Consider the following 25,406-nt stretch of genomic DNA (forward strand, 5'->3'; position numbering starts at 1 on the left):
AGCACTCTACCACTTGAGCCACAGCACTACTTCCAGTTTTTTGGTGGTTACTGGAGATCAGAGTCTCACAGACTTTTCTGCTTGGGCTGGCTTTGAATCACAATCCTCAGATCTCAGCCTCTTGAGTAGCTAGGATTACAGGTGTGAGCCACCAGCTCCCTATTCATTTGTGTGAGTTTTAAAATAGTAAGGAACACAATTATTCAAAACTAACAAATTTATTCAAATTTTAACATGAACTTAAGAAACATATTCAGATCTTATGCTCAATCTGTATAATAAACTTCCAACACCAATCTATGAGAATGGTAAGGTTGTTCTATTATTTGTTTTTTAAAAGCATAGTCATTTAAATTATTACAAAAATAAACATTTATAAATGCTAATTTATTAATATATCTAGATTCATAAGCTGTAGATGGTATCTCTTCTATTTGGAAAAATTTCAAAGTTTTTTTACCTTGTAATTTAAGTTCTCTTTTGCAGAATAAACTGTGAATAACTATATAACTTAATCTTTCTCATCTTGTCAGACAAAATAGGTATACTATTCTAAATAAATAAAATGATTGTTTCAAGCAGTAGAGAGGGGATTTTGCTTCCATTTGATGTATTATTTCTTTCTTCTTCTTCTTCTTCTTTTTTTTTTTTTTTGGGTCCGGAAGTGGGGCCTGAACTCTGGGCCTGGGCGCTGTCCCTCAGCTCTTCAGCTCAAGACTAGCGCTCTACCTCTTTGAGCCACGGCGCCACTTCCGGCTTTTTTCTTTTTTCTTATATGGTGCTGAGGAATCAAACCCAGGGCCTCAGGATGCAAGGCAAGCGCTCTACCACTGAGCCACCTTCCCAGCCCCTTGATGTATTATTTCTAAGATCAAATGAAGCTGTTCCCCAAATAATGTTGCCCATGAGCTGATATCAGCAAGAAAGGGTTCAGAATGACTTTAGGACCATGAAAACCTTGCTTAGTACATAAAGTGCTGTTAAGAGGCCATGGGGCCTCCTGATGGGGAAATGAACAATGATCCTGTCCTTTGGAGCAAATAAACATTATTAATTTTTTTTTTTTTGGTCAGCCGTGGGGCTTGAACTCTAGGCCTGGGCGCTGTCCCTCAGCTCTTCAGCTCAAGGCGAGCGCTCTACCACTTGAGCTACAGTGCCACTTCCGGTTTTCTGGTGGTTTATTGGAGATAGTAGTCTCACGGTCTCTCCTGCCAGGGCTGGCTTTGAACCGCGATCCTCAGATCTCAGCCTCCTGAGTAGCTAGGATTACAGGCGTGAGCCACCAGCGCCCGGATCATTATTAATTTTTTTAAAGCCCTATATAATTCAGCTATGCCAGCTTGAAAGAAAGAAAACATCCACATTGGAAAAGATAGGGAAGGGAGAATTTCAGCTCAAGATCTACAATGCAACAAAACAGATCATTACCCAAAGTAAATTTAGATTACTGCTATAGCGAAATAATGACTCTCATTATATATATTGGGAAAATATAGCAGTAGTTCCTATAAAATATGACTGTATACTATGAAACACTTAGTGCTTAATAATACTTAGAAAACAGTATGGATAATCTTGTGAATGACTTTCAGGTATTTGATTTATTCAAAGGACAGTTTGTAATTGAATAAACAAGTATATTTGTCTTCAAACACCATTGACAATTTATATGAAAATAAAAGGTCATGAGTCTACACTAGTATAAATGTATTAAGGTAAGTAGACTCCAATATGGAAATGGGCTCAAAGGAAAATTTATTACAGTCATAAAATTATACCAACCTATCTTACCAATAATCTATGAATTATTATGATTAATATTAACAAAAATAGAAAAATTTTATTGGGTTTAGGATCAAATTCTCTGATGGGAAATAGATTCATAACATTATGGAGAAAGGAAATCTTATTTTTGCATAGCTTAGAATTATGGGTGCTTGCCAAAAATAAATGCTATTTAAGAATCTTTAATTTCATATGTAAGAAAAAATTTTATTCTAAAGTAAGTTATATAGAAGCAGGATCACTTTTTCCAACTGTACTTGAAATTACAAAGAAAACCATACCATCATTCATTAAATTAATTTATAATCTAAGCAGGATTTGAGAGACAGTAAAATTGGTGATATTTTACAGAGAAAGGTGTTGGAAGAATCTTTAATCTTGTTATAATATTTTTATCTTTCTAAGTCATAGTTCTTCCTTACTGAAAAGAACCTTGCTAGTAGTTACAAAACTTTTTTTTTAATTGTGAAAATACTGTATAGAGGGGTTACAATTACATGGGCAAGATATACAAAACTTTTTGAAAAGAATATATCACAAAAGAAAGCTAAGAAAAAATATTGAATTTTGAGTTTCTATTATTATAGTATTGTTAAAGAATGAATTTGTTTTTGCTAAACAAGCTTCCATATTTCCAAAGCTTACCTTCTTGAAGTTATACTTTTTAGTTTTGTTAAATTTTCATTTCAAAAAAATGAAGCAAAAAAAAAAGTAAAGCATTAGCAAGAACAACTAAAATGGCTTCTAAAAACCAAAATACTAAGAAAAGAAAAAGCAGGTTTTATGGTATGATAATAGAATTTAATTAATGTAAACAAGTGGTTTTAAATATGAGTGAAACTTTAGATGTATGAAGCAAATGATTCATACATCTAATGTGCTAAGAAGACAGATGAAAAGCACATGTAAGATTGATAAATAGTCGAATACCTGTTACCCTGTTGGTTGCTCCTGCTTTGAGAAAGGGAACACAGAATCAAAGGAAAAAGTTAGGAAGATAATTTGAAACCAACCAGCAATCCTAGCAATTCAGTCATCAAAATACTTTTAGCTCTATGTTACATATAGAATCTGGGAACGGCAGGTTATAGCATCAGTTCAAAAGACAATGCTGATTCCTTGTAATTCTGTCGAATTAGGATCCAAATTTAAGTTTGTCTGAGATTGATTATTCTAAACAGCTCAGAATTTTGTCATTGCAAAAAAATTGTCAGAGCTCTAAAAATAGTTTAAGCAGCCTGTTATGGACTGATCACTCCATGCTCCAGCCCCACAAAAACATCATATACTGAAACCCTAACCCTCTAGAGTTCATGGAGGGAGATGTCTTGGGAAGTAGTTAGAAGAACTCATAAGATTGGGCACCAATGATAGGATTAGTGACCTCATGAGAGCAGATAGCCCAGAGGCTGCATGTTTGCTCACTCCCCCCCCCCCCCCTTTTCTAAGCACATACACTGAGGGAAGGGCATGGAACTGGGTGGCTAACAGTAGCATCCTGATCTTGGACTTGAAGCCTTCACAAGGGTGAGAACTAAGTTCCTATTATCTAAGCCATTTGGATGGAGCCTAAGAACCTAAGACAGCCTTAGGATAACTTCTGGGCATCAATAATAGAGAAAACATACAAAATATCATCATTTTGCACTGAAATTAATATTTATTTTAACCAAATGGTCATGATTCAGACTTACGTTTTTATTCAAAATTTCTGAAGAAGATATTTTGATTACTTCACACCACAATTGTAAGTTAAAAGGTACAAAATAAGAGGCTATCTTATATTTAGTGTTTAAAACAAAATAACCTTTCTATAAATAGTATTTTAAATACCTAGTATTCTCAAGAAACTTGTGGGTAAATCTTCCAAAAATATTCCAATACCTAAAGCTTATTCGTTCTACTTTCCTCCCTCACTCTCTTCCCTCCTCCCTCTCCCGCCCTTTCCTCCCCCCCCCCCCTTTCTGTTCTGCTCTCTCTTTTGCTAGTGCTTCAACACTTTGAGCCACATTTTCTGGTGGTTAATTGGAGATAAGAGTCTCACAGACTTGCCTTGCTTTGAACTGTAATCCTCAGATATTAGCCTCTTGAATAGCTAGGATTACAGGCATGAGCCACCAGCACCTGGTGTTTATCTTATTTTTGGGGGGGGGGGGCTGAACTCTGGGCCTGGGCGCTGTCCCTCAGCTCTTCAGCTCAAGGCTAGTGCTCTACCACTTGAGCCACAGCTCCACTTCTGGCTTTTTTCTTTTTGCTTATGTGGTGCTGAGGAATCGAACCCAGGGCCTCATGCATGCAAGGCACGCGCTCTACCACTGAGCCACCTTCCCAGCCCCTCTTATTTTCAAATAGCAAAACCAACTGTGACAATTTAGAAAAATGCTATCCTTATATACATATGTACTTTAAAATTAATTGCCTACTAAACATGAGATTGAGATTCTTTAAAACAACAACACAACCATAACAGTGCGTAAGGTATATTCCAGAGCTTTGTGTTCCATGATGGAGCTATCTCTCTCTTAGCATAAGATTGATACCACTAATTATTTTTAACGATTTTGGAATCTAGTACATCAGCTCTAAGATGTGCAATGTAGCTGCACTGTCCTTTAAATGCTAAAATGCTGAGATTTTCTACGTGGTCTTCTCTTTCACTGTCAACTATCATATTAATAGTTTAGTATGACTTCTGTCTTTCTCTGTTGAATTTCCTAGATCTTAGCTCATAATCAGATGACTAAGATGCTTGGAAGTGAGACCAGTAAGTGAAGCATATTTATGCTTTGTAGAGCATATACAATCATTAAAAGATTCATTTATATATAGATTTAGAGAGTCGAAGAACATTAATAGAGCAAAGCTGGGCTATGTGTTTGTATTTAAAACATAATACAGCTTTACTCTTGTAGTTAGTTCACCTCAGTCATTTTTGGTGAATATTATCTACCAGGCCACACAAGGCAAATACTGTCAGTCACCAAATTACTATCCTCATTTCAATAAAAACCAGATATCAGAACAAGGGAAAATGATGTTTGGCAATCATTGACCTTTCCCTTCTGCACTACAGATTGTCCTTTACTGAAAAGGGCAATCTTTGTAGACAGCTTGCCTTTCTGAATGTACAGCACTGTATTTGCTTCCAACTTGATTAAGAGGCATGTAAACCATTACAGAGTACTAGGAAGGAAGATGCACTTCTACTTTGTAACTAGTGTCCATCAGTGACAGTGGCTAGTTTCAAAGTTATTTTGCCCTCCAATTACATTTTTTAAAATAGAACACATTGCAAAAAAATGAAAAAAATATTCAAGGTTAACTAAAAGTGAATGTCAGAAGGAAAAGAGTAATGGGTAATTAATTATTCTTTGAAGGTTTCTATCATTATTAAATACCTTCAGCACCTTCAATTTTCTGAACTAAAAGCACAAAGAATACAGTGTTAACAGCTTAAATTTTTCACCTTTTACAAATGTGACCAACAACCAAATGAGTGTCAACAGCTAACAGTATTCTTATTTACTTTACCATTTATGTTTTGTGTTAAAACATTAAGAAACATAGCTCCTGCCAAATAGCTTGTCATACCCACAAATTTATAAAAACAAATGCAAACTATTACTTATGAACATACGTAAGAGACAATGCCAATATGCAGTATTTCTGTATTTTGGCAGACATTTATTTTTTGAGGAGTTTCTACATTATTTTCTTCAGCACTCTCAGTTTTCTGAACTAAAAAGTCTTTTCTAACTTTAAAAGCAGAGTTTTACAACATATTTCTTTGGCCTTGATGACATTTTCAAGTTAAAGACAACAAACTAAAGATAAAGAAAGCAAGATAACAAAATGTAGTTATTAAATTTCATTATACCAACTTTACTTAAATGTATTGGACAAAACTAAATGAAATAACATCCAAATAATACAATTTAATTTACTCAATTATCTCTGTATGAAACATGCATATATGTGCAGACACATATGCACATATATACACAAGTGTTTTCAATATGAGAACAAGAGCTCAGGCAATGGCACTAACACCAATGTGGTGATTTGATGTCTTGTGGTTTTTTACTTTGGTGAATGAGCCTACTTCTGCAAGCCCACACTATTTCTAGTGATGAAGCAATGACTGCATCTGTTTGAAATATTGCATGAGCCCCAGTGAATAGAAAAGAGCTACTAATTGCAATAAGAACTGAAGAATTATTCCCTATTCATGAAAATTAACCACCATGCCAGTGTTCGAACAAACCAAGACTGATCTGATCTGACCTTCTCCAAAATCACTTATTATTGTGAGCATTAAGAAAACTAAATTAGTGTTATCTGCTTAACTATCATCTAAAGCAAATTATGCATTATAAAAGCAAATACATACATTAACATGGGAAACCATCTAAAAATGCAGGAAAGAACTCTGATGGAGGATCAGAAAATTTTTTATGTAAGTAACATGTTAGAAATAAATCCCTAACATCCCCCAAATAGCCAAAGCACTCATTTATTATGCACTAAATGCTAAGAATTATGGCAAGTGTTTAAAGTCCCAAACCATATGTATCAAAGATAATATCTTCTTTGGTAGTAAGACTTACTTGCAGCTGTGGCGAAGATTCTGAAGGCAAGCTATGGGATGACCTGCTCCGAGGTGGGGGCTGTGGTGGGGTTTCCAAATTTAGCTGGGGGCCGGACTGAGGCATAGGTGCTGCCATGGGAACAAGAGGTTCCTGCAACTTTTGAGTAGGTGGAGGCAGAGAAGGCTGCAGTGGAGAAGCAGCCTGTGGCCTCAGTGGTTCTGGAAGAACAGCTGAACCTAAATAACACCAGTAACAGTCACACATTAGCTGTGCTTGAGAAAACCATTGGTTTTTTTTTTTTTTCCTTCAGTGAAAAGTTTGATGACATTTCAGTTGTTTTTTATTCTACCCAACAAATACCTTCTTTTTAGTAGCATAAAGAAGAAAGTCTGTCCCTATTGGAAGAGGTAGGGAAGTTGGGAGATGGTAGAAGGGAAAACAAAACCAAAGTGAAAGGAAACAAACAAACAGAACACAAGTGGTATTCTAATAGAGTATCTACCTTTTGATACGTCTGTTGCTTTGCTTTGGTTTTCAGGAGTCAGTCTTCCAGCAGATGCCCGAGCCTGGCTCTGAGGGGCACTGATCACTCCAGCCCTGGGCGGAACTATCTATGGGTGAGAAATACAACACATGAGACATTTATTTATTTTCAGCAGGTAAGATTCCGTGATTTGCTTCTGCATCTCACTTAATCTCCTTTTTGGTATTATTTTCCATCTTGCACTTTAATTGTCATTTTACTAAGATTGTCATTTAATTGTTCTATTAGTAGCCACAGAACAGTAAGTTTTAAAATCTTCCTTTTTATTTTGACTCTTGACTATGTACCAGGCAATATTAAACAAGGTTTAGGCAGTTTTATTTTATCTTCCAATTATTCTCCAGATAATATTATTATTGGTGGTAATGAGGATTGAATTCAGGGTCTTGTGTTTGCTAAGTAGGCACTTTACCACTTGAGTCCCTTTTTGTATTGATTATTTTTGTGTGTATTTATGTGTGCCAGTCCTGGAACTTGAATTCAGAGCCTAGATGCTCTTCCTGAGCTCTTTTGTTCAAGACTATTAGTGCTCTATCACTTGAGTCACACATCCATTTCCAGCTTTCTTTGTGGAAAGCTTGGCTTCAAACCATGATTCTCAGATCTCAGTCTCCTGACTAGCTAGTTATTACAGGCATGAGAATACCGTGCATTACACGTTCACTATTCGGTGTTTTGCTTTATGCCCAGGACCAGCCTGGGCTACAATCCAGACCACTGCACACAGCTGAGATGGAATCTTGCCCATTTTTTACCCAACTGGCCTCAAACTGGAATCTCTTAATCTTTCCCTCACAAGTAGTTAGGATTATTGGCTTGAGCCACCACACCTCAGACATTCTATTATCCTTATTTTAGGGAGATATTGTTTTGTTGTTCTTATTTTAAATGAAGGTAAAGAAATACATAAAAGTTGCTTGAGCTTAGACAGAGAATAGTGCCAGAAGCTAAACTCAGGTCTAACTAGCTATATTCAGGGCTGAAGCTCTTGACCATGTGCAATGCCTTCATGAAGAGATAGGTAGTTAAGGTACGTGAGAAGATAGGAGATACTGAACTAAAACTTCAGAAAAATGACACCATATGATTTTTTTTTTAAATTGTAAGTAAAACCCCTAAATAACTAACTCAATATTCCAAATTAAACACATTAGGGGACATTTTGGTGAAAAACTTTTCTATTTTCTTTTTTTTGCCAGTCGTGGACTTTAACTCTGGGCTTGGGTGCTGTCCTTCACCTCTTCAGCTCAAGGCAAGTGATCTACCGCTTGAGCCACAGCGCCACTTCTGGTTTTTCTGTTTATGTGGTGCTAAGGAATCGAACCCAGAGCCTCATGCATACAAGGCAAGCACTCTACCACTGAGCCACCTTCCCAGCCCCAATCTTTTCTATTTTCATAGGAAACTATGATTCGAAATGGTATTTATTTTAAGCAAAATAGGAACTTTTAGCCTCATAAAAATGCTGACTTTCCTACCCCGGTTTCACTATTAAATGAAATAGTGGAAAATAGTTCTATGGGAAGTGTAGTAGTATTGGAGTTAGTATATGGCAATTTCTCCTTTTTTAAAATAAATAGACTGGGCCATAGAGATCTTCATATATATTCTACAGACATAAGGAATTAAAAGGAACCTTATGTATTATCAATTCTCTCATTTTAGAGTTGAGGAAAATTAGGCTAGGAAGGGTATTGCGATTTCTCCAAAGTAACAGATTTGGGGCTGGGAAGGTGGTTCAGTGGTAGAGCGCTTGCCTTGCATGCCTGAGGCCCTGGGTTTGATTCCTCAGCACCACATAAGAAAAAAGAAAAAAAGCCGGAAGTGGCGCTGAGGCTCAAGTGGTAGACTGCTAGCCTTGAGCTGAAGAGCTGAGGGACAGAGCCCAGGCCCAGAGTTCAGGCCCCATGACCGGACCTCCCCTCCTCCCCCCTACACACACAAAAAACAACAACAAAGTAACAGATTCACTAGCTGCAAATTCAGACCTAGAACACAGAGCTTATAGTCCTTCCCCCATCAGTGTTACCTACCGGCCGGGCTGCCCCATATACAGCAGGACCTGGGCCTGCAAGTCCTGCTTGAGGCGAAGGCTGATTGCGTCCTGGAACAAAGACAAATATTTAAGTGTTAAAAAAAAAATAAAACAAGAACCATATATTTCTAGTCCAATTGTCTATTTGGTGGTCCAGTTTTCAAGGTAAATAACTACATTTTACCTATGGTATCTTTCCGTGTAGTTCCAGGGCTTTTGGGTGCTTTGAAGTAGGAAGAAAAAAAAATTATTCACAAGTAACAATAAAACATTACATACCATCATTTGACTGTTTTATTTTATTACACTAAAAATGAGGGCATGGATTGGAGTAATTAGCATTAGATAAGAATGAATAAAATATTCCAAAACAGAGAAAAACTAGTATTAGAGACACCATTATGGGAGACAAGTGCAGCCCTTAAGCTGGCACCTTACTCACAGGGACACACAGGGACACGGGGTCTATCTATGAACCTTGAAAACATGGTCAACTGTGTGAACAGTTACAAGACGTGACCACAGTAGCTGGTGCTACTCAGACAAGTGGCTCAGGAGCCACAGTCTGTGTGTGTTTCTAAGTTTCGTAAGTAGCTACTAGTAGCACTATTTTAGGGCTTCATTGTGTATGCATCCTTGTAGATAAAGTATCTTCTGTTGAGATCTTTTGGACTTGTATAAAATTCTATGATTGAGATAGAAGACAGGTATACTTATTACCATATACCTATCTGCCTTATGGAAGAAATGGCTCAAATGCATTAGAAATGTAGCTGAAGGATGAAACAAAAATTACTTTTGTGAGACAACAAAATAATTGACAAACAAGGATTATCTTCTTGACTTTCCTTTTAGAAAAGAAATTCACAAACAATTGTTACATGAAATATACTAGTCTCTTAATAACTAATATTAACAAATGGCTTCTAGTCTTAAGGACTTTTAAAGGAACTTAATCCAGAAACGCCTATGTATAAAATCACCCACATTCTTCAACTACATTCTTCAACTTTAATAGATTTAATCTTAATTACTAATTTTTTTTGGGGGGGTCAGTTGTGGCACTTGAACTCAGGGCCTGAGTGCTGTCCCTGAGCCTCTTTGTGCTCAAGGGCAACACTCTCACACTTGAGACACAGTACCACTTCCAGTTTTTTAGTGGCTGGAGATAAGAGTCTCAATGGGGACTTTTCTGCAAAGGCAGGCTTGAAACTGGCATCCTCAGATCTCAGCCTCCTGAGTGAGCCACTGGTGCCAGACTTTAATTACCAATTTTTAAAACTTTAGTCAAGAACATTTCAAAACATTTGACTTATTCTGGAAAAAAAAAAACAACTCAAAGACATTCTTCTTTAAACAGAAACTTCACAGCCTCAGTATATATTAAACATGTATGAAACAAGAGTGGAAACAACAGGAATCTCAGGGAAGTTAAGTGGATATACAAACAACAAAGAATGAAAAGTTAAAAACAAGGTATACATGAAGAGGAGGAGAAGGTTACTACCAAAAGTTTTAGTATACTAAACACTGACGAGGTCCAACATTATAGAATGAGAGAACTCTTTCTAGAATGCAAAAATCTTGTTACCTTCCATCTCTCTCCTAGCTACCCCAGGACTGGGAGGGGTTCCAATACCTTTTTAGAGAAAGAACAAAAGCTGTATATTGTTCAGAGCCCACAGCATAGGATGAAAGGCAGGCACAATTACTTTTGTACAGAGGCTCTTTTATTGCTTTAAATCTCTTTGAAGATAATCAATGCAAGCCAAAGTGACATTAGATGTTGAGTTTGAACCTAAGTCCTCCTTTTCTCCAAGTCAAAGAGTAGGAATGGGTTGAGTACTTTTTCTCTGTACCTGAAATCACTATCCATTGGGAATTTAAATATTTGTTAATGAAAGCCTTTGTCTTCTGATCTCATTCCTTCTATCTATAGTTAAATCACTGACACAAGCCCCATTATTTAAGTCAAAATGAATAATTAATAAAGTTTCAATCTGATTTTAAATTTCTATTAAATTAAACTATTAATTCTATTAAATTAAACTATTAGTTTTTGGTCTATATACATATTTTTAAACTTTAAGTGTAGTATCATGATTTTTCTCAAGCTCACTATCTTAGAGGAAATATTGCTTATTGAATAAAATATGTTGAAAACAGCTGTCTACAAAAGAATTCTGAAGAGAAGCTTTTTTAATTTTTCTTTTGCTAGTCCTGGGGCTAAAACTCTGGGCCTAGGCACTGTCCCTGAGCTTCTTTTTGCTCAAGGCTAGTCCTCTACCACATGAGCCACAGTGCCACTTTCTTGAGAACTTTATTGGAGATAAGTATCTCCTGGGCTTTTCTGTCCAGACTGGCTTTGAACCAAGATCCTTGGATCTCAGCCTCTTGAGTAGCTAGGATTATATAGGTGTGAGCCACCCGTGCCTGGCAGAGAAGCATTTTTCTTTTTAATTAAGAGATTTTTAAAAGCTTCTGGGATGCTAGTGAGATACATTTTTCTACAAGTTGTAGAAGCAGATGATGAGAATCATTTTATCATGAAAACACAAATGAGTCTGAAATTAGAAAAATAAATGTTTTTGTAGGTCAATGGAAAAATTACCATCCAATAGTTCTATATGGAAGCTGGCCTGCTGAAATAATTTATACAAAGTTGTCAAAATCTCCACATAAGAGAAGTTGTTCTGTAATAAATGAACTTGAACTGACTAGAAATATCATAAGGCAGCTAGAATAAAAAAAGACCAACTTTGAATGGACAGTGGATCTCAGTAATATTAACACTGGATTTGCAGTTCTAATTCTCAGAAACTAGACTGAATCAACTTATCAAATATACCCACTCTTCCAACTGAGCTAAGTTTTTGTATCAATCAAACTACACCTTAAACAAATTGACTGCATTTGTGAATAAAAATTTCCTCATTGAAATAAAGAAAAATCATATAGTTCTTACATAAACAAACGAGGAAGGATTTAGTAATGTTATACGAAATGGAAATAACAACTACATCTTAAATAATTACTTTGAGTTTAAATTGTATTTCTAGGAAAGCTTGTTAACCCATAAACTTTTTCCACTGGAAAAGGATTGTACTAGGACATCACTAATCAAATACTTGGGAAATGTTCAGTATCTACTGCACCAGAACCCTGTTTGAAATGAACATGACATTTGGGAATTAATTCTTTTTTTTTTTTTTTGGGTCCAGTCGTGGGGCCTGAACTCTGGGCCTGGGCGCTGTCCCTCAGCTCTTCAGCTCAAGGCTAGCACTCTACCACTTGAGACACAGCGCCACTTCCGGCTTTTTTCTTTTTGCTTATGTGGTGCTGAGGAATCGAACCCAGGGCCTCAGGCATGCAAGGCAAGCGCTCTACCACTGAGCCACCTTCCCAGCCCTCCGGGAATTAATTCTTTATATTCAATTGACTACATTTGGAAGCAAAGTTCCACATATATTTAAAGTTGACAGATAAATTTCAGCTCTCTCTCTCTCTCTCTCTATGGCTGTCCTAGGGCTTGAATACTCAGGGCCTGGGCACTGTTTTGAGCTTTTTTGTTTGCAAAGGCTAGTGCTCTCTACTACTTACTTGAGCCCTTCCAACTTTTTTTTGAAAGTTTATTGGAGATAAGCTTGTCACAGACTTTCCTGTGCAGGCTGGCTTCAAATCATGAACCTCAGATCATAGCCTCCTGAGTAGCTGAGATTACAGGTGTGAGCCATGGGTATCCAGCTGAGCACTAATCTTGTACTTAACAGCAATGTAACAGAAGCTTGGAGCTATTCTTAATTTAATGCATACATGTTATTCCTCTTGACTTTTATCTAACAAACCTTAAGTGCTTCTAGGTTATAGGGATTAAACTCCAAAACATTCATGAGTCAGCATTCACACATGATAGCAAATGAAAATGGTTACCTCCAAATTCTTTTCTAGCAGGTGCAGGACTCCTAGACCCTTATAGTTCATAAGAAAATATGCAGCAGAAAGGAAATGACATTAAATGAAGAAGTAAAATGTCAAGATCTATATTATTCATACTGTCAAATATCATTAGGAATTATGAGTAGTAACATAGAAAGTTGATATTCAATGCATATAATCTTAATAACTGAAGAAACAATACTATATTTCAAAAGAAACATCTCAATACATACAATTTTATATTAAACAATGGGAGAAGTGTGTACTTTTCTAATAAATTTTATAGCAATTAGCAAATTTTTAATGATTTTATGAAGCTAGCAATGAGGATTTGAAAAATTAAACCTAGTTTTACCAGTTGATAAATGTACAAGTTGGTACATCAAACTAGGTTTAACTACATCAAATTAGCGCAACCAAACAACTATTCTTGTGCACTGGTAAGAAGACAGGTCTGTACAAATTAATCTATTTGGTAAACATACTTTACTGGGCTGTTGAGACCTATCATGTCTTTTGAGAAAAGCTGAAGTAGTCAAAATGATATGAAAACATTTTAAAGTATTTTTATTTTTAAATAAAATGGAGAAGAAATTCTAAATCTAGCAGATATGGACAGTGGATGGTTACCTGAAGGCGGTGGTGGTCTCTGTGGGGGTGCAGGACGTGAAGGAGGAGCAACTGGGCGGGGAGGAGGTGGCCTCTTGGGCTCTAAAGTCTGGGAAGAATCTTTCTGCTGCAGTTGAGTTACTGGTTGAGTGTCAACAGGAGAACCTAAAGAAGTATAGTAGGAAAGATGAGGCTCCAAGTGGCTGCTGGTTGTTTGGAATGTACTTCATATATATGTACAATACATGTTCCACTTTACTAACTTCAAAAGTTTGTACATGAGAAATGGCATCTATTTTCAGTGCAAAGAACAAAACAGCCTACTATTAAACTATCCTTTGGTACCATAATCATAATGATGCTACCTATATGTGGATTTCTTACTTAGGCCCAAGTGCTGAAATCTAACTTACTGGTCCTATTAAGAAGGAACAAAGTACTGTTTTGACTTAAAACCATGTGTAGTTTGCTGGTCAGTAAAGAAAAACTCAAATAGTTATGGATTATAACCATACAACAGAAAATCACAAATTTTAAGATACAGACAGCTCTAACCATTTAGAAAACAGATTGAGAATTGTTTTCATCTAGTGGCATCAATGACAATGAGTTTCTGTTTACTTAGAGTATATTATCTACAAATTCTTCTTTTTTGTGTGCAGGACTCTCAGCATATGGGACAAAACTTAAACAACAAAGAGTCTCTAAAATAAACACACTGGCCAGAAAAAATTACACAGAGAACTTCCGAGGAAAACACGTACTCTGGGAACTTGGGGGCCCAGGAGTTCTTGATGGTGCCCGACTGGGTCTGACTGGAAGGGAAGGCACAAGACCCTCTGGAATTGTAGGTGACTGGCAGGGACTGGTCCTTGGTGAAGAGCTCGGAGAAGTGCCAAGACCAGAACTTGAGGATGGCTGCAGGTGCTGAGGAAGAAGCTCCTCCACTTCGGCACTGTAGTCATCGACATCACCTAAGGAAAGGCAAGGTTACAGTTTGGAATTTTCTTTTTCACTTTCGGATTTAAAGTGTTAAAACACACAAATCAAACATAAGGACACTGCTAACTCACATGGACAAAATGTAGGCATGTATGAGATTTGTAAGTATAAAACAGAAAATATAAAACTATGTAACACCAGAGCAACTTGGCTCTGAGCTAGCTTGACTACAAGGTCTTTCACTATTTTTTGGGTAGGTAGTGCACTCAAGCTGATCACTCTTCTCCCTCTAAACCTGTCAAGTTGTGCTCTATCCATGTCTGGCTTATGGTAAACAAACTCTTGGCCAGCCACACACCGTTAGCCAGGAGTCTCTCCTTTATATTCCCCACCCAACACAGACTTTTCTGGCTTTAACTGAATACTGATTATCTCCCGAGGTTTCTTCCTTGCTACTTACTGCCTCAGGCTAGGGTCAGAAGCCCTTTGCAATCAGATTCCAATTCCAGAACATTAATCTTCCACCCCTTCAACAACTTTTCTTTCTTCAAAGCTATACCACTAGGAGTTCATACTGTATTCTCTGTGCTACTTGTCACAGAAATTTCCAAACTCTATCCTTCTAGTACCTGTAAACCATTTATTAGGACCAAGTAGAGAATATGAGGTGAATATGTCTTGCCTTCTTTCTGTGTAACATTGAAGTCCACATAGACAACCTGTTCAATAACCTAATGGCTTTGGTTTTGGTCCTTACTGGCAATTCCTTCTAACAACACACACTCGGACTGTTCTTCAAGATACTAAACTGGAGAACTTCAATCTGTATCCTTGAAAGTTTTTTTCCATAAGTTACTCATTTTCCTTTAGCCTTTAATGAAACCCAGGACTTGATCCTTCCCATTTCAACCCTATTTAATTTTTCGTTCTTTTGTATCTAGCATCAGGCTTTACAGTTCTGCATTCAGTCATTTCCTTAATTCATGTTTTTCCCACCTCTGCTGCTTGATAAAATCCTACCCACCACCAATCCCACTATTGCATCTTTGCTTCACTGTATTTTTGCCTGCTTATATGACGCTGAAGAAAACCACAGTCCTGATGGTCACAGTCACATTTAATTTATGGTTTTCGGTTTCTTTTTGCAATTCCATGATTTCCTGGTTGATTCTCTCTCATACTTCTCTCTTCAGGAGATTTATCTTTTTTTTTTTTTTTTGTCGGTCGTGGGGCTTGAACTCTGGGCCTGGGCGCTGTCCCTCAGCTCTTCAGCTCAAGGCGAGCGCTCTACCACTTGAGCTACAGCGCCACTTCCGGTTTTCTGGTGGTTTATTGGAGATAGGAGTCTCATGGTCTTTCCTGCCCGGGCTGGCTTTGAACCGCGATCCTCAGATCTCAGCCTCCTGAGTAGCTAGGATTACAGGCGTGAGCCACCAGCGCCCGGCAAGGAGATTTATCTTGAAGCTTCTCAGCTCTCCTGAAATCCTAGATTGCCCTATTTTACTTCTGCAGACTTCAGTATTTAAACTTCACTGTAAAGAGAACTTTCTCGAAAATCTGCTTCTCAGCAGCAGTGAATCACATGTTCAGCACTAGGTGGCTAGAACAAATGGGCCCACCCTACTTTTTTCAGTGACTATGCTAGAATTCTGCCCTGACCTTCCTCAATATAAGCTTTCTCTCTTCTCCCAGGACTTCCCCATCCACACTGAGCATTCTCTGGCTTTTCCCACTTAAAAACAACCATCTCTGGATTCCCTGTCTCCCAGGAGTGACTCCTCCCCCCAATCTTAGCCAACTTGCTTAGAGAGCTGTCTGTTGACACTCTCCATTTCTCCACCTTCCATCCATAAACACCAAGTGTTTGTTATCACAACACTGAAATTGGAGAGATATCACATGACTTTATCACACAGCTGAAATTAGTCTTAGAAAGGTCACCAACAGCTTTCCTCTATTACTAAATCAGACAGACGGTTTCTGTTCTCTTCTCATTTCTCTAACTACAAGATATCACAGACTACTTCTTGGTTATACTTTTTTTCCTTCTTTCCTTGATTTTTTTTTTTGAAAAATTTGCAATGGTTTATTTTGGTATAACAGGAGAAAGTTGGGAGAAATGGAGATTTAAAACACTTCTAGTTCCCCATGAAGGAAATGGTATTTAAGACTGGACTTTCCTTGATTTATTTATGCCACAAATTTCTCTTGGCGCTGAGACATTTCTAATTGTTTCTTTCTCATGGTACTTTCTTCTTTTGTCTACCCTTAAACTCTATTTTTCCATATTCATTTAATTTCTCTTGTCTCTACATGATTCTATTGTCCCCCCAAAAAATGCTTATACCTACCTTGTGAATCAAGACTCTTTTCTTCTGAGTATAAGACATACATGACATCTGGATCAACTGACCCCACAGACATCTTAAATCCAATAGGTTAAAAAGAACTGTTTTCCATCCTACAACTGCATCTTAACCTCCCTCCTAAATACATTTGCATAATCAATGCACATCTTCTTTCTTCCTCTAATACTCATATACATGCTTTCTCCCAGTCATTCCTCTCTGTCCTCTTTAATTCAATTCTCCCTTACTCTTCAGGTTCTTAACTACATTTCAATTCCTTTGAAACTGAAATTTGCTCAACTCTTCCATGAGCTACCATAGCATCTTCCACTTTCACTTCAATGTCACTTTATTATAGTTTATTTATATTATTATTATTATTATGTAGATTCCCAATACACTGAGAGTTATAGAAGGGCAAGGGCCACAACTATTCAATTTCCAGTACCTGGTATGTACATGGCACATAAGAGGTACTACACATGTTATGTGACTAAAGAATGTGAAAACTGGAGAAAACCTTGTAAGATGTTTACCTCTTATATGTGCTAACTACCTAAATGGGCCATCACAATGTGAGAATCTGTCATTTTATAAACTAAGGTATACATTTTTAGAGGACTGCTGGGGATTGAACCCAGGATACATGCTTAAACATATACTCTACCATTTAATACACCCAGCCACTTAGGTATAGCATATTGCATTAGAAAACAAATACATTTTAAAATCATGTTTAGGAAACTATGCCACCTTCCCAGCCCAGAGTAAAATGCATCTTGAAACAACACACTGAGCCTTTTTAAATTACTTTGAAACATATCTTTTGTAGTAATTATTATGAACTAATTTCTGCTGTTACTAACATATGAATGGCAGATACATTACAAAGTCTTAAATATAAGCAAAATAAATCTTAATACTGATACGTATATCTCAAGAAGAGAAAGGTAAACTTTATGATAAGACCTTAGTAATATGAAGGAAACATCTCTAGTACTACAGAAATAAGTAGATTAAACAAGCAAACCTTCCATGTCAAAATCTGCTGCAACCTCTGCATCTTCACCGAGTAGAGTAGAGCTTGTTGATGTAGGCAATGTGACACTAATTTTTTCTAAGCTCATTTCTTCCTCCAAATTTTTTATCCAGTCTGGACTTTTTAAAGTAATGGTTACAATCCGATTCAATAACTAATGGGACAAAAGAGATATAAAATTAAATTCATCAACATGAAAGCTATTTTGTATGCTATACTATACAATGGTATAAACAGCTAAACTAAACAACGTATAAAATCGATTTGGTTTCACAATTTAGACATGTTTTGTAAGCCATTTAGTACTTCTTTTTTTTTTTGTTGGTCGTGGGGCTTGAACTCTGGGCCTGGGAGCTGTCCCTCAGCTCTTCAGCTCAAGGCGAGCGCTCTACCACTTGAGCTACAGCACCACTTCCGGTTTTCTGGTGGTTTATTGGAGATAGGAGTCTCACGGTCTCTCCTGCCCGGGCTGGCTTTGAACCGCGATCCTCAGATCTCAGCCTCCTGAGTAGCTAGGATTACAGGCGTGAGCCACCAGCGCCCGGCTTATTTAGTACTTCTTAAAGTTAAGAAAACTCTTGTTTTCACCAGAGTACTAAGAATCATCTTTAAGCCCACATTACCATATAGCTATTTAAGATGCAAATTGTTTAGTAACACTTACTTGGCAGAGATCAGATCAGAGTCACCTATAAAGGAAGAAACTGGGATGGTGGTAATGAAAAGTTCAGAGAGTTGTTCATCTTCTCTCTGTACTTCTTATGCTATGTACCTTTCCATATTATCTTTAGAGGGGAAAGAACTGTTATTGACCCTCAGATTTAGGGTTGAAGTAATGATATTAGCAAAGGCACTAGTACTAGAGGCTTAGAAGTATGTATTTCTTGAAAGGACTGATTAAACATTATTTTCTACTTTCCACAAAAATACTGTTAAAGAGTTTTGAAAGCCTTTTAAGGGAGCCAAGAGGGATCTCTTCCTAAGAGTGTAGCATAAATGACTAGATTTGAGGGTGATGGACAGAGTAGAAAAGGGGAAAAACAAAACAAAGAAAAATAAATTATCAAGGTAAGACAAAAAGGGACACTTTCGGGAGAAAAGAAAGTTGTCAAAGAATGTCAAGTTGAGAGGGGTTCTTTAATATTTACATCATGATGAGATGAAGAAATGCTAGGAGAGAAAGACTAGAATTAAATTGAAAGTTTAGTTATTTTCATAAAGTTAAAACACAGTAGAGTTATAAGACAAATTGGGGAAAGATTTCATGAGATAGAATTAATACCATAGCATAAGAGGAATTTCATAGGATGAATACCCTAGTGTGAAAATAGACTGGGGCTGGGGATCTGCTCAATGGTAGAACATCTGCCTAGAATACACAGGCCGGAGCGTTTGATCCCCAGCACTGACAAACAGTAAGAACAGCAAAAAACTGAAAAATAAACAATAAACTAGAGAAACAGACCGCTAGTAAAGTAGAACATAAGATCTACAAATAAAATAAAAAAAGAGACTCAATTCATAATCAAAACCTTAAAATAGGAATGATATAATAAAACATTTCTAAAGAGTAATTTGGCAACAGGTATCCAATTTTAATGACTGTATTCTATAATGGAGCATATACTAAGAAATTAGATACACTGTCTAAAAGAGTTTGGAAAAAAATAGACTCAGAAAAATGATAGATACAGTACTTCATAGAAGTAAACTATTCCAGGCCATCAATGATTCCATTACAAAAACAAAAAACTTCTAAAATGAAAGGGTGAAAAAGTACAGCAGTGGAGTGTACTGGTTGCACAGGGCATTGATGAAAGTGAACTCATGGGTGGAGATGGGAGCGAGGAAATTGGAGAGAATGAGGGAACAGATGACACTATGTGAAAGGAAATGTACTTATTCCCAGATGTATGTAAAGGTAACCTCCCCTGTATATCACCCCTAAAACAACAATAAAAGCTGGGCGCCGGTGGCTCACACACCTGTAATCCTAGCTACTCAGGAGGCTGAGATCTGAGGATCACAGTTCAAAGCCATCCCAGGCAGGAAAGGCCGGGAGACTCTTATTTCCACTAAACCACTAGAAACCCGGAAGTGGTGCTGTGGCTCAAGTGGCAGAGTGCTCGCCTTGAGCTGAAGAGAACAGGGACAGCGCTCAAGCCCAGAGTTCGAGCCCCACAACCAACAAAAAACAAAAAAACAAAAACAAAAACACCCCAATAAAACAATAAAGTAAATTGGAAAAAAAAAGTGGTATTGCTAGCTTTGAGCAAAAGAGCTCAGGGACCTGAGTGCCTAGGCCGAGTTCAAACCCCATAACTTACATAATTAAACTTAAAAATGAAGAAAGAATTATACACTCCCCCCAAACTTCTCAAATGCTTCAGTGGAATTATTTTATGCTTGGAAAAGAAAATTTGGTACCAAGAAACAAGCCAACAGAATAAATTCCTAAGAATGAAGAGCAACCTCTTTCCTTGTTGTTGTTTTTTTAAAAAGCATTTTCTTTATTCAATAGAAAGTTTTTTATATAGATAAGCCAGAATATCTATCCTTAATTCAACATTTAAAACATCTCATATCATAAAATATAATGATAAAATAACGATTTCTTTTCTGTTTGTATGATGATTAATCTCTGGGGAGGACTAAACTACCCCTAGGTAATCAGAAAACTGGTCTGAATTTTTAAAAAATGAAATAACCTTTAATATATTATAAAGCCTTTTATCTCCCCTAACTGAAAACACATTTAGATAATCTTGAGGCATGTATATAATATATAATCTTCAAACAGTTTCTGAATGGCTTAGAATCAACAAATCTTCCTTACCTCTTTGCCATTTAGGCTCAGAACACTTAAGGCAGAGCTTCCTTCCAAAAAGGTAACCCACATTTTATCTTCTACAAATCTTTAGGAAAGAAAAAAGCAATACACAACACCATTATTAACCCCATAGACATAATTTGTCCAATGCTTATGGCCTCACAGAGGCCAGGCAGTGGAACAGAAGATGGAGGCCAGCCATAGGGCTGATATAACCAGGAGAGGGTGCTATTCTGTTTGTTATGGAAGTTATCTACAAACAGCACTACTCCTATATCTTTTAACTGTTACATTTAACAAAATAGCCAGGGAGAACAACCCTGTTCAACGTGTCCTTATAGGACAGTAAGCTCTAGGGCTAGGAGCCAAGCCTCCTGACTCCACAATCAAGTTCCATGCATTTCCATTGCCTCATGATTTCCCTGAAGCACACTTCCTTTGAGCAAAACACATGGTATGGAGTGTCAATGAAAATGAAAGAACAAAGTTGAGGTCCTTGTCTTTAGTCACTGATATGTTTTTACTCTCCAGGGTCTTCAGTGGTCTTTGCTTTGACTCTAAACTTGTATTTCTGAAATAAAAAACCTCCACAGGAAATAGAGAAAAAAAATAAAGGAACATTGGGCCAGGCGCTGGTAGCTCACACCTGTAATCCTAGCTACTCAGGAGGCTGAGATCTGAGGATCACGGTTCAAAGCCAGCCCTCCCAGGAAAGTCTGTGAGACTCTTATTTCCAATAAATCACCAGAAAACCAAAAGTAGCGCTGTGGCTCAAGTGGTAGAGAGCTTGCCTTGAGCTGAAGGACAGCGCCCAGGCCTAGAGTTCAAGCCCCATGACCAAAAAAAAAAAAAAAAAAGCACATTGGAACAAATTCTGAAGAGGATGGCCACAGATATGTAATATGCATAAAATAATAAAATAACATTCAGTTGCATTCAAAGCAACATGTTGTGGGTTGAACTACCGAAGATACACAATACATACTCTACAGAGAAAAACATGTCCTTGGGTCTCTCTGCCTCTGTCTGAGACACACACACACACACACACACACACACATACACACACACCAAAAATGGCTGATATTAGCCTATATTAGTCTCTACTACTCCAAATGTCATGTTCTTTGACAGTGGTACCAAAGTCTTCATGGTTTTGATACAAGGGCTAGTAGAAAACCTGGCAGGGAATTGCCACCTTTGCACCTTTAAAGATGGCATAAGCTGATAAGCCAAAATCTGATAAGAAAATGGGGACACAGGGCTACAAAAGGGACAGGGACATAGAAAGACATGCTGGGCAAGGACAAAAGAATGGAGAAGTGATAGCAAGATGGTCAGGGAATTCATGGCCTATGGCAAGTTAAACACACTTTGCTAATAGTAACAAAATGGGGGCAAGTAGCTACAACAGAAAGAAAAATGATAGGAGCAGGTAGTTTCTGCATTTATGGACTAGGGCAGAATAAGCTAATAAACCAAAAACTGCCTAAAACAAATGGGGACAGGGATTAAAAAAAAAATAATGACAAAATAATGAGGAAAAAATAGAAAAGTTTGAGTATTGGTGTTCTTCTTTAAAGGTCTTAATAGAATTCTGCTGTGAATTTATCAGGATTGGGAGATTTTTAAAAATTGATATTTCAATTTCATTACTTGTTACCTGACTCAATTTTGGTACTTTAAGGTTATCTACAAACACATCCATTTCCGCCAGACTTTCCAGTTTATTAAGAGTAAAAGGTTTGCAAAGCATTCCCTTATAATACATGTTCTGGATTTCACTTGTATTTGTTATAATATCCTCTTTTTCATTCCTAATTTTGAGCAATTTATCTTCTACTTTTGGTCAGAAAGGCTAACGGCATAATAGCTTTGTTTTATCTTTTGAAAGAATGGATTTTTTGTTTTGTTCATTCTTTGCACAGGTTTTTAAGTCTCTAGTTCATTTATTTCTGAACTAATCCTTTGGCTTGTTCTTATTTTTCTAAGAGCTAGAAGTACATTGTTGGAGTATTAGCTTGCGATCTAGTTGCTTTAGGTACTGATAGCTATAAACTTTCCTCTTAGAACTGACTTTTCTGTCATAGTATTCAACGTATGTATGTGAATGTGGAACCTGAGGGGAGGGGGCCAGGGTTGGAAGAACTGGAGAGATTGATGGAATGGGTGACACTGATCAATATACATTATACTTATATACTGACATGTTGAATTATAACCCTCTACCTTTTTTATTTTTTGGTCAGTCATGGGGCTTGAACTCTGGGCCTGGGTGCTGCCCTTGAGCTCTTCAGCTCAAGGCAAGAGCTCTACCACTTGAGCCACAGTGCCACCTCTGGTTTTCTGGTGGTTAATTGGAGACTAACATTCTCATAACTTTCCTGCCGGGGCTGGGTTTGAACTGTGATCTTCAGATCTCAGCCTCCTGAGTAGCTAGGATTACAGGCATGAACCACTAGCCCCTGGCCACTTAAAGATAACTTTATAAAATTAAAAAAAATTTTTTTTGGTTGGTCGTGGGGCCTGAACTCTGTGTCTGGGCACTGTCCCTCAGCTCTTCAGCTCAAGGCTAGCACTCACCACTTGAGCCACAGTGCCACTTCCGGGTTTTTGTTTATGTGGTGCTTAGGAATCAAACCCAGGGCCTCATGCATGCAAGGCAAACGCTCTATCTATCACTGCCATCTTCCCAGCCCTAAAAGTGAGAAATTTTAAAGAATAAAGATAAAATTTGGTGTCACAACCTTATAGAAAATGAAAAGGAAGCTCATCGAGGCCAATTTGTATAAAAAGGAGCTGGACAAGACAGCATAGCATTAAGCTACTGTCTTCCACATGACATCTGTATGTCACATTCTCTTTTTCTGTCCTATTTTTCTTATAATAAACTATTTTATCACCTTTACTGATGATTAGGTCTTACCTAAATCCTCCTGCCAAATTCAAGAATTGAGATTGTTTAGCTGCCCTAAATTTTCTGGTAACATATTTGGTGCACAGGCTGGGATTTTAGGGATTAAGTTTTGTCTTGTCTTTTTCTAATTTGGACTCATCAAATGGTCACAGTCCTAGGACAAGGCTAATATCATGAATCCTATCCGTGATTTGGAAAGTGCTATTTATACATTTCTAAGATTTTTTTTCCCCTGTATCTATGATTTGACCTCAGGACCTTGTGCTTTGCTTGCTCAGCTGGTACTCTACCATTTTAGCCACACCTCCAGCCTTGCTTTTTGCTAGTTCATCTGTAGTAGGATTCCCAGTTCTGCCTTAGTTGGCTTTGGATCTCTGTCTTCTGAATAGCTAGATTTACAAGCATGAGCCACCAGCTCCTGGTTCACATTTCTAATTTTAATAAAGGATTCTTATTCTTACATCCAAGAATTTATATAGGTCCTTTTGAAAACTGTTTTCTTCCTGCCTACATTCACTCTTAGTCTTTCCTCTTAGTATATGTATCTGAATTTAGCCCATCTACATTTGCAGGAAATCTTTTATTTAAATACCAAGGAGTTTAGAGACTTTAGCCACTCTAGATTCTAATGTAGTAATTTAGCCTTGCTGCTGACTATAACAGTTTTTTCCTCGTTCCCCACCTCCTCCAAACTTGGCTTTTGTCAGGTGTAACAACGAGACTATTCTAGGTACAAAGACAACCCGTGGTTTGTAGATCAGAGTAATGCCTTAGTTTCTTTCTAATACTTTTTCCTAGTAGTGACAAACATTTTGAGAAAAGCTTTGGCTCCAATGTTCAAACAGGAAGAACCAATGGATTATAAAGACAGTTTGTCTTCTGTATCAGCCTTGCATCCATATACAATTTGGAGTCTTTCTAGCTGAATGTAATATTTCACATTTTCCATGAAGACACTGCTACTCTGCTGCCCACTCATACAGTCCACCAGCTGCTTTTCATGGTCTGGCATTTCTGTACTTGGCATAGCTTATGGTCATATGTAAACTTGAGAGATGTCACTGTGTACTTGCTAGAGTCTTGAAATTTTAAGACACTTTGTTTTGTTCCTTTTTTAAAGGTTTAAGAAAAATTACTGTCAAAAGATTTAAAGGCAGTCTAAAAACAATCTGCTCTACATTTGTTCCTTTCTTTTCTAGAAGGACCTGAGAGGTTTTAGGCATGCTTTCTACTTTACAGAAACCACACTATCTTAATTTTGTGAGCTGTGTAGCTTAGATCTGAGGAAGCCATTCTGTTGACTTCCCAACTAGCTTATAAGTAAAAGTCATGTCTTCAGGTTCCTTGCTCTTCCACAACACCTGTATATAAATTTGCTCACCAAAACATCTATAAAACATACTTTAAAAAGGAAATAACACAAAAAATTCAATAGTATTTCTTCTCTATGGGAATTCAAACACACATACACATTCAATCTCTCAGCATTGCTATACATATGGAAGAGACCACTTTTAAAATGAGGAAAATGGCATCCAGCTCTGCAAAAGGCAGAGAGTTAAGTCAACAAGTGAAGCCAAGATCAAGAGATGACTCCTGACTATTCATCGTATCTGTATTGTTTGGAAATTAAACTGAGGGAGAAAAAAAATCACTCCACTGTATGTATGTATGTATGTATGAATGAATGAATGTATAAATGTGAGACAGTGTTCTTGCTATGTAGCCCAAGCTGCCTATGTAGCCCAAGCTGCCTTTAAACTCAGGATCTCAGACTCCTGAGATCCCAGCTGGGTTTCCAGGTGTGTGCCACCAGGTACATTCACTTTACT

The 25,406-nt window shown here is 37.3% G+C and overlaps 1 protein-coding gene across 12 annotated transcripts in view; it reads right to left on the reverse strand.

Moving 5' to 3' along the window:
* The window catches only part of Synj1 (synaptojanin 1), a 90,089-nt gene that overhangs the window by 3,565 nt on the left and 61,118 nt on the right, over positions 1-25,406 (reverse strand). For 3 of the 12 annotated variants that reach the window (XM_070030584.1, XM_070030577.1, XM_070030576.1), the window contains 10 exons: positions 20,664-20,742; positions 17,819-17,981; positions 14,263-14,472; positions 13,520-13,663; positions 12,884-12,922; positions 10,545-10,592; positions 9,138-9,176; positions 8,952-9,022; positions 6,877-6,985; positions 6,393-6,610 (listed from right to left, as the gene is read on the reverse strand). In XM_070030584.1, coding sequence (XP_069886685.1) covers positions 6,393-6,610; positions 6,877-6,985; positions 8,952-9,022; positions 9,138-9,176; positions 10,545-10,592; positions 12,884-12,922; positions 13,520-13,663; positions 14,263-14,472; positions 17,819-17,981; positions 20,664-20,742 — 1,120 coding nt within the window. Of the gene's footprint in view, positions 1-2,712; positions 2,740-6,392; positions 6,611-6,876; positions 6,986-8,951; positions 9,023-9,137; positions 9,177-10,544; positions 10,593-12,883; positions 12,923-13,519; positions 13,664-14,262; positions 14,473-17,818; positions 17,982-20,663; positions 20,743-25,406 lie in introns of those variants that run through there. The other 9 variants (XM_070030579.1, XM_070030578.1, XM_070030583.1 and 6 more) reach the window with 7 other exon arrangements.

The sequence above is a fragment of the Dipodomys merriami genome, unplaced genomic scaffold (assembly GCF_024711535.1).
Source record: "Dipodomys merriami isolate MVZ:Mamm:240054 unplaced genomic scaffold, mDipMer1.0.p SCAF_2, whole genome shotgun sequence".
Classification (NCBI taxonomy): Eukaryota; Metazoa; Chordata; class Mammalia; order Rodentia; family Heteromyidae; genus Dipodomys; species Dipodomys merriami.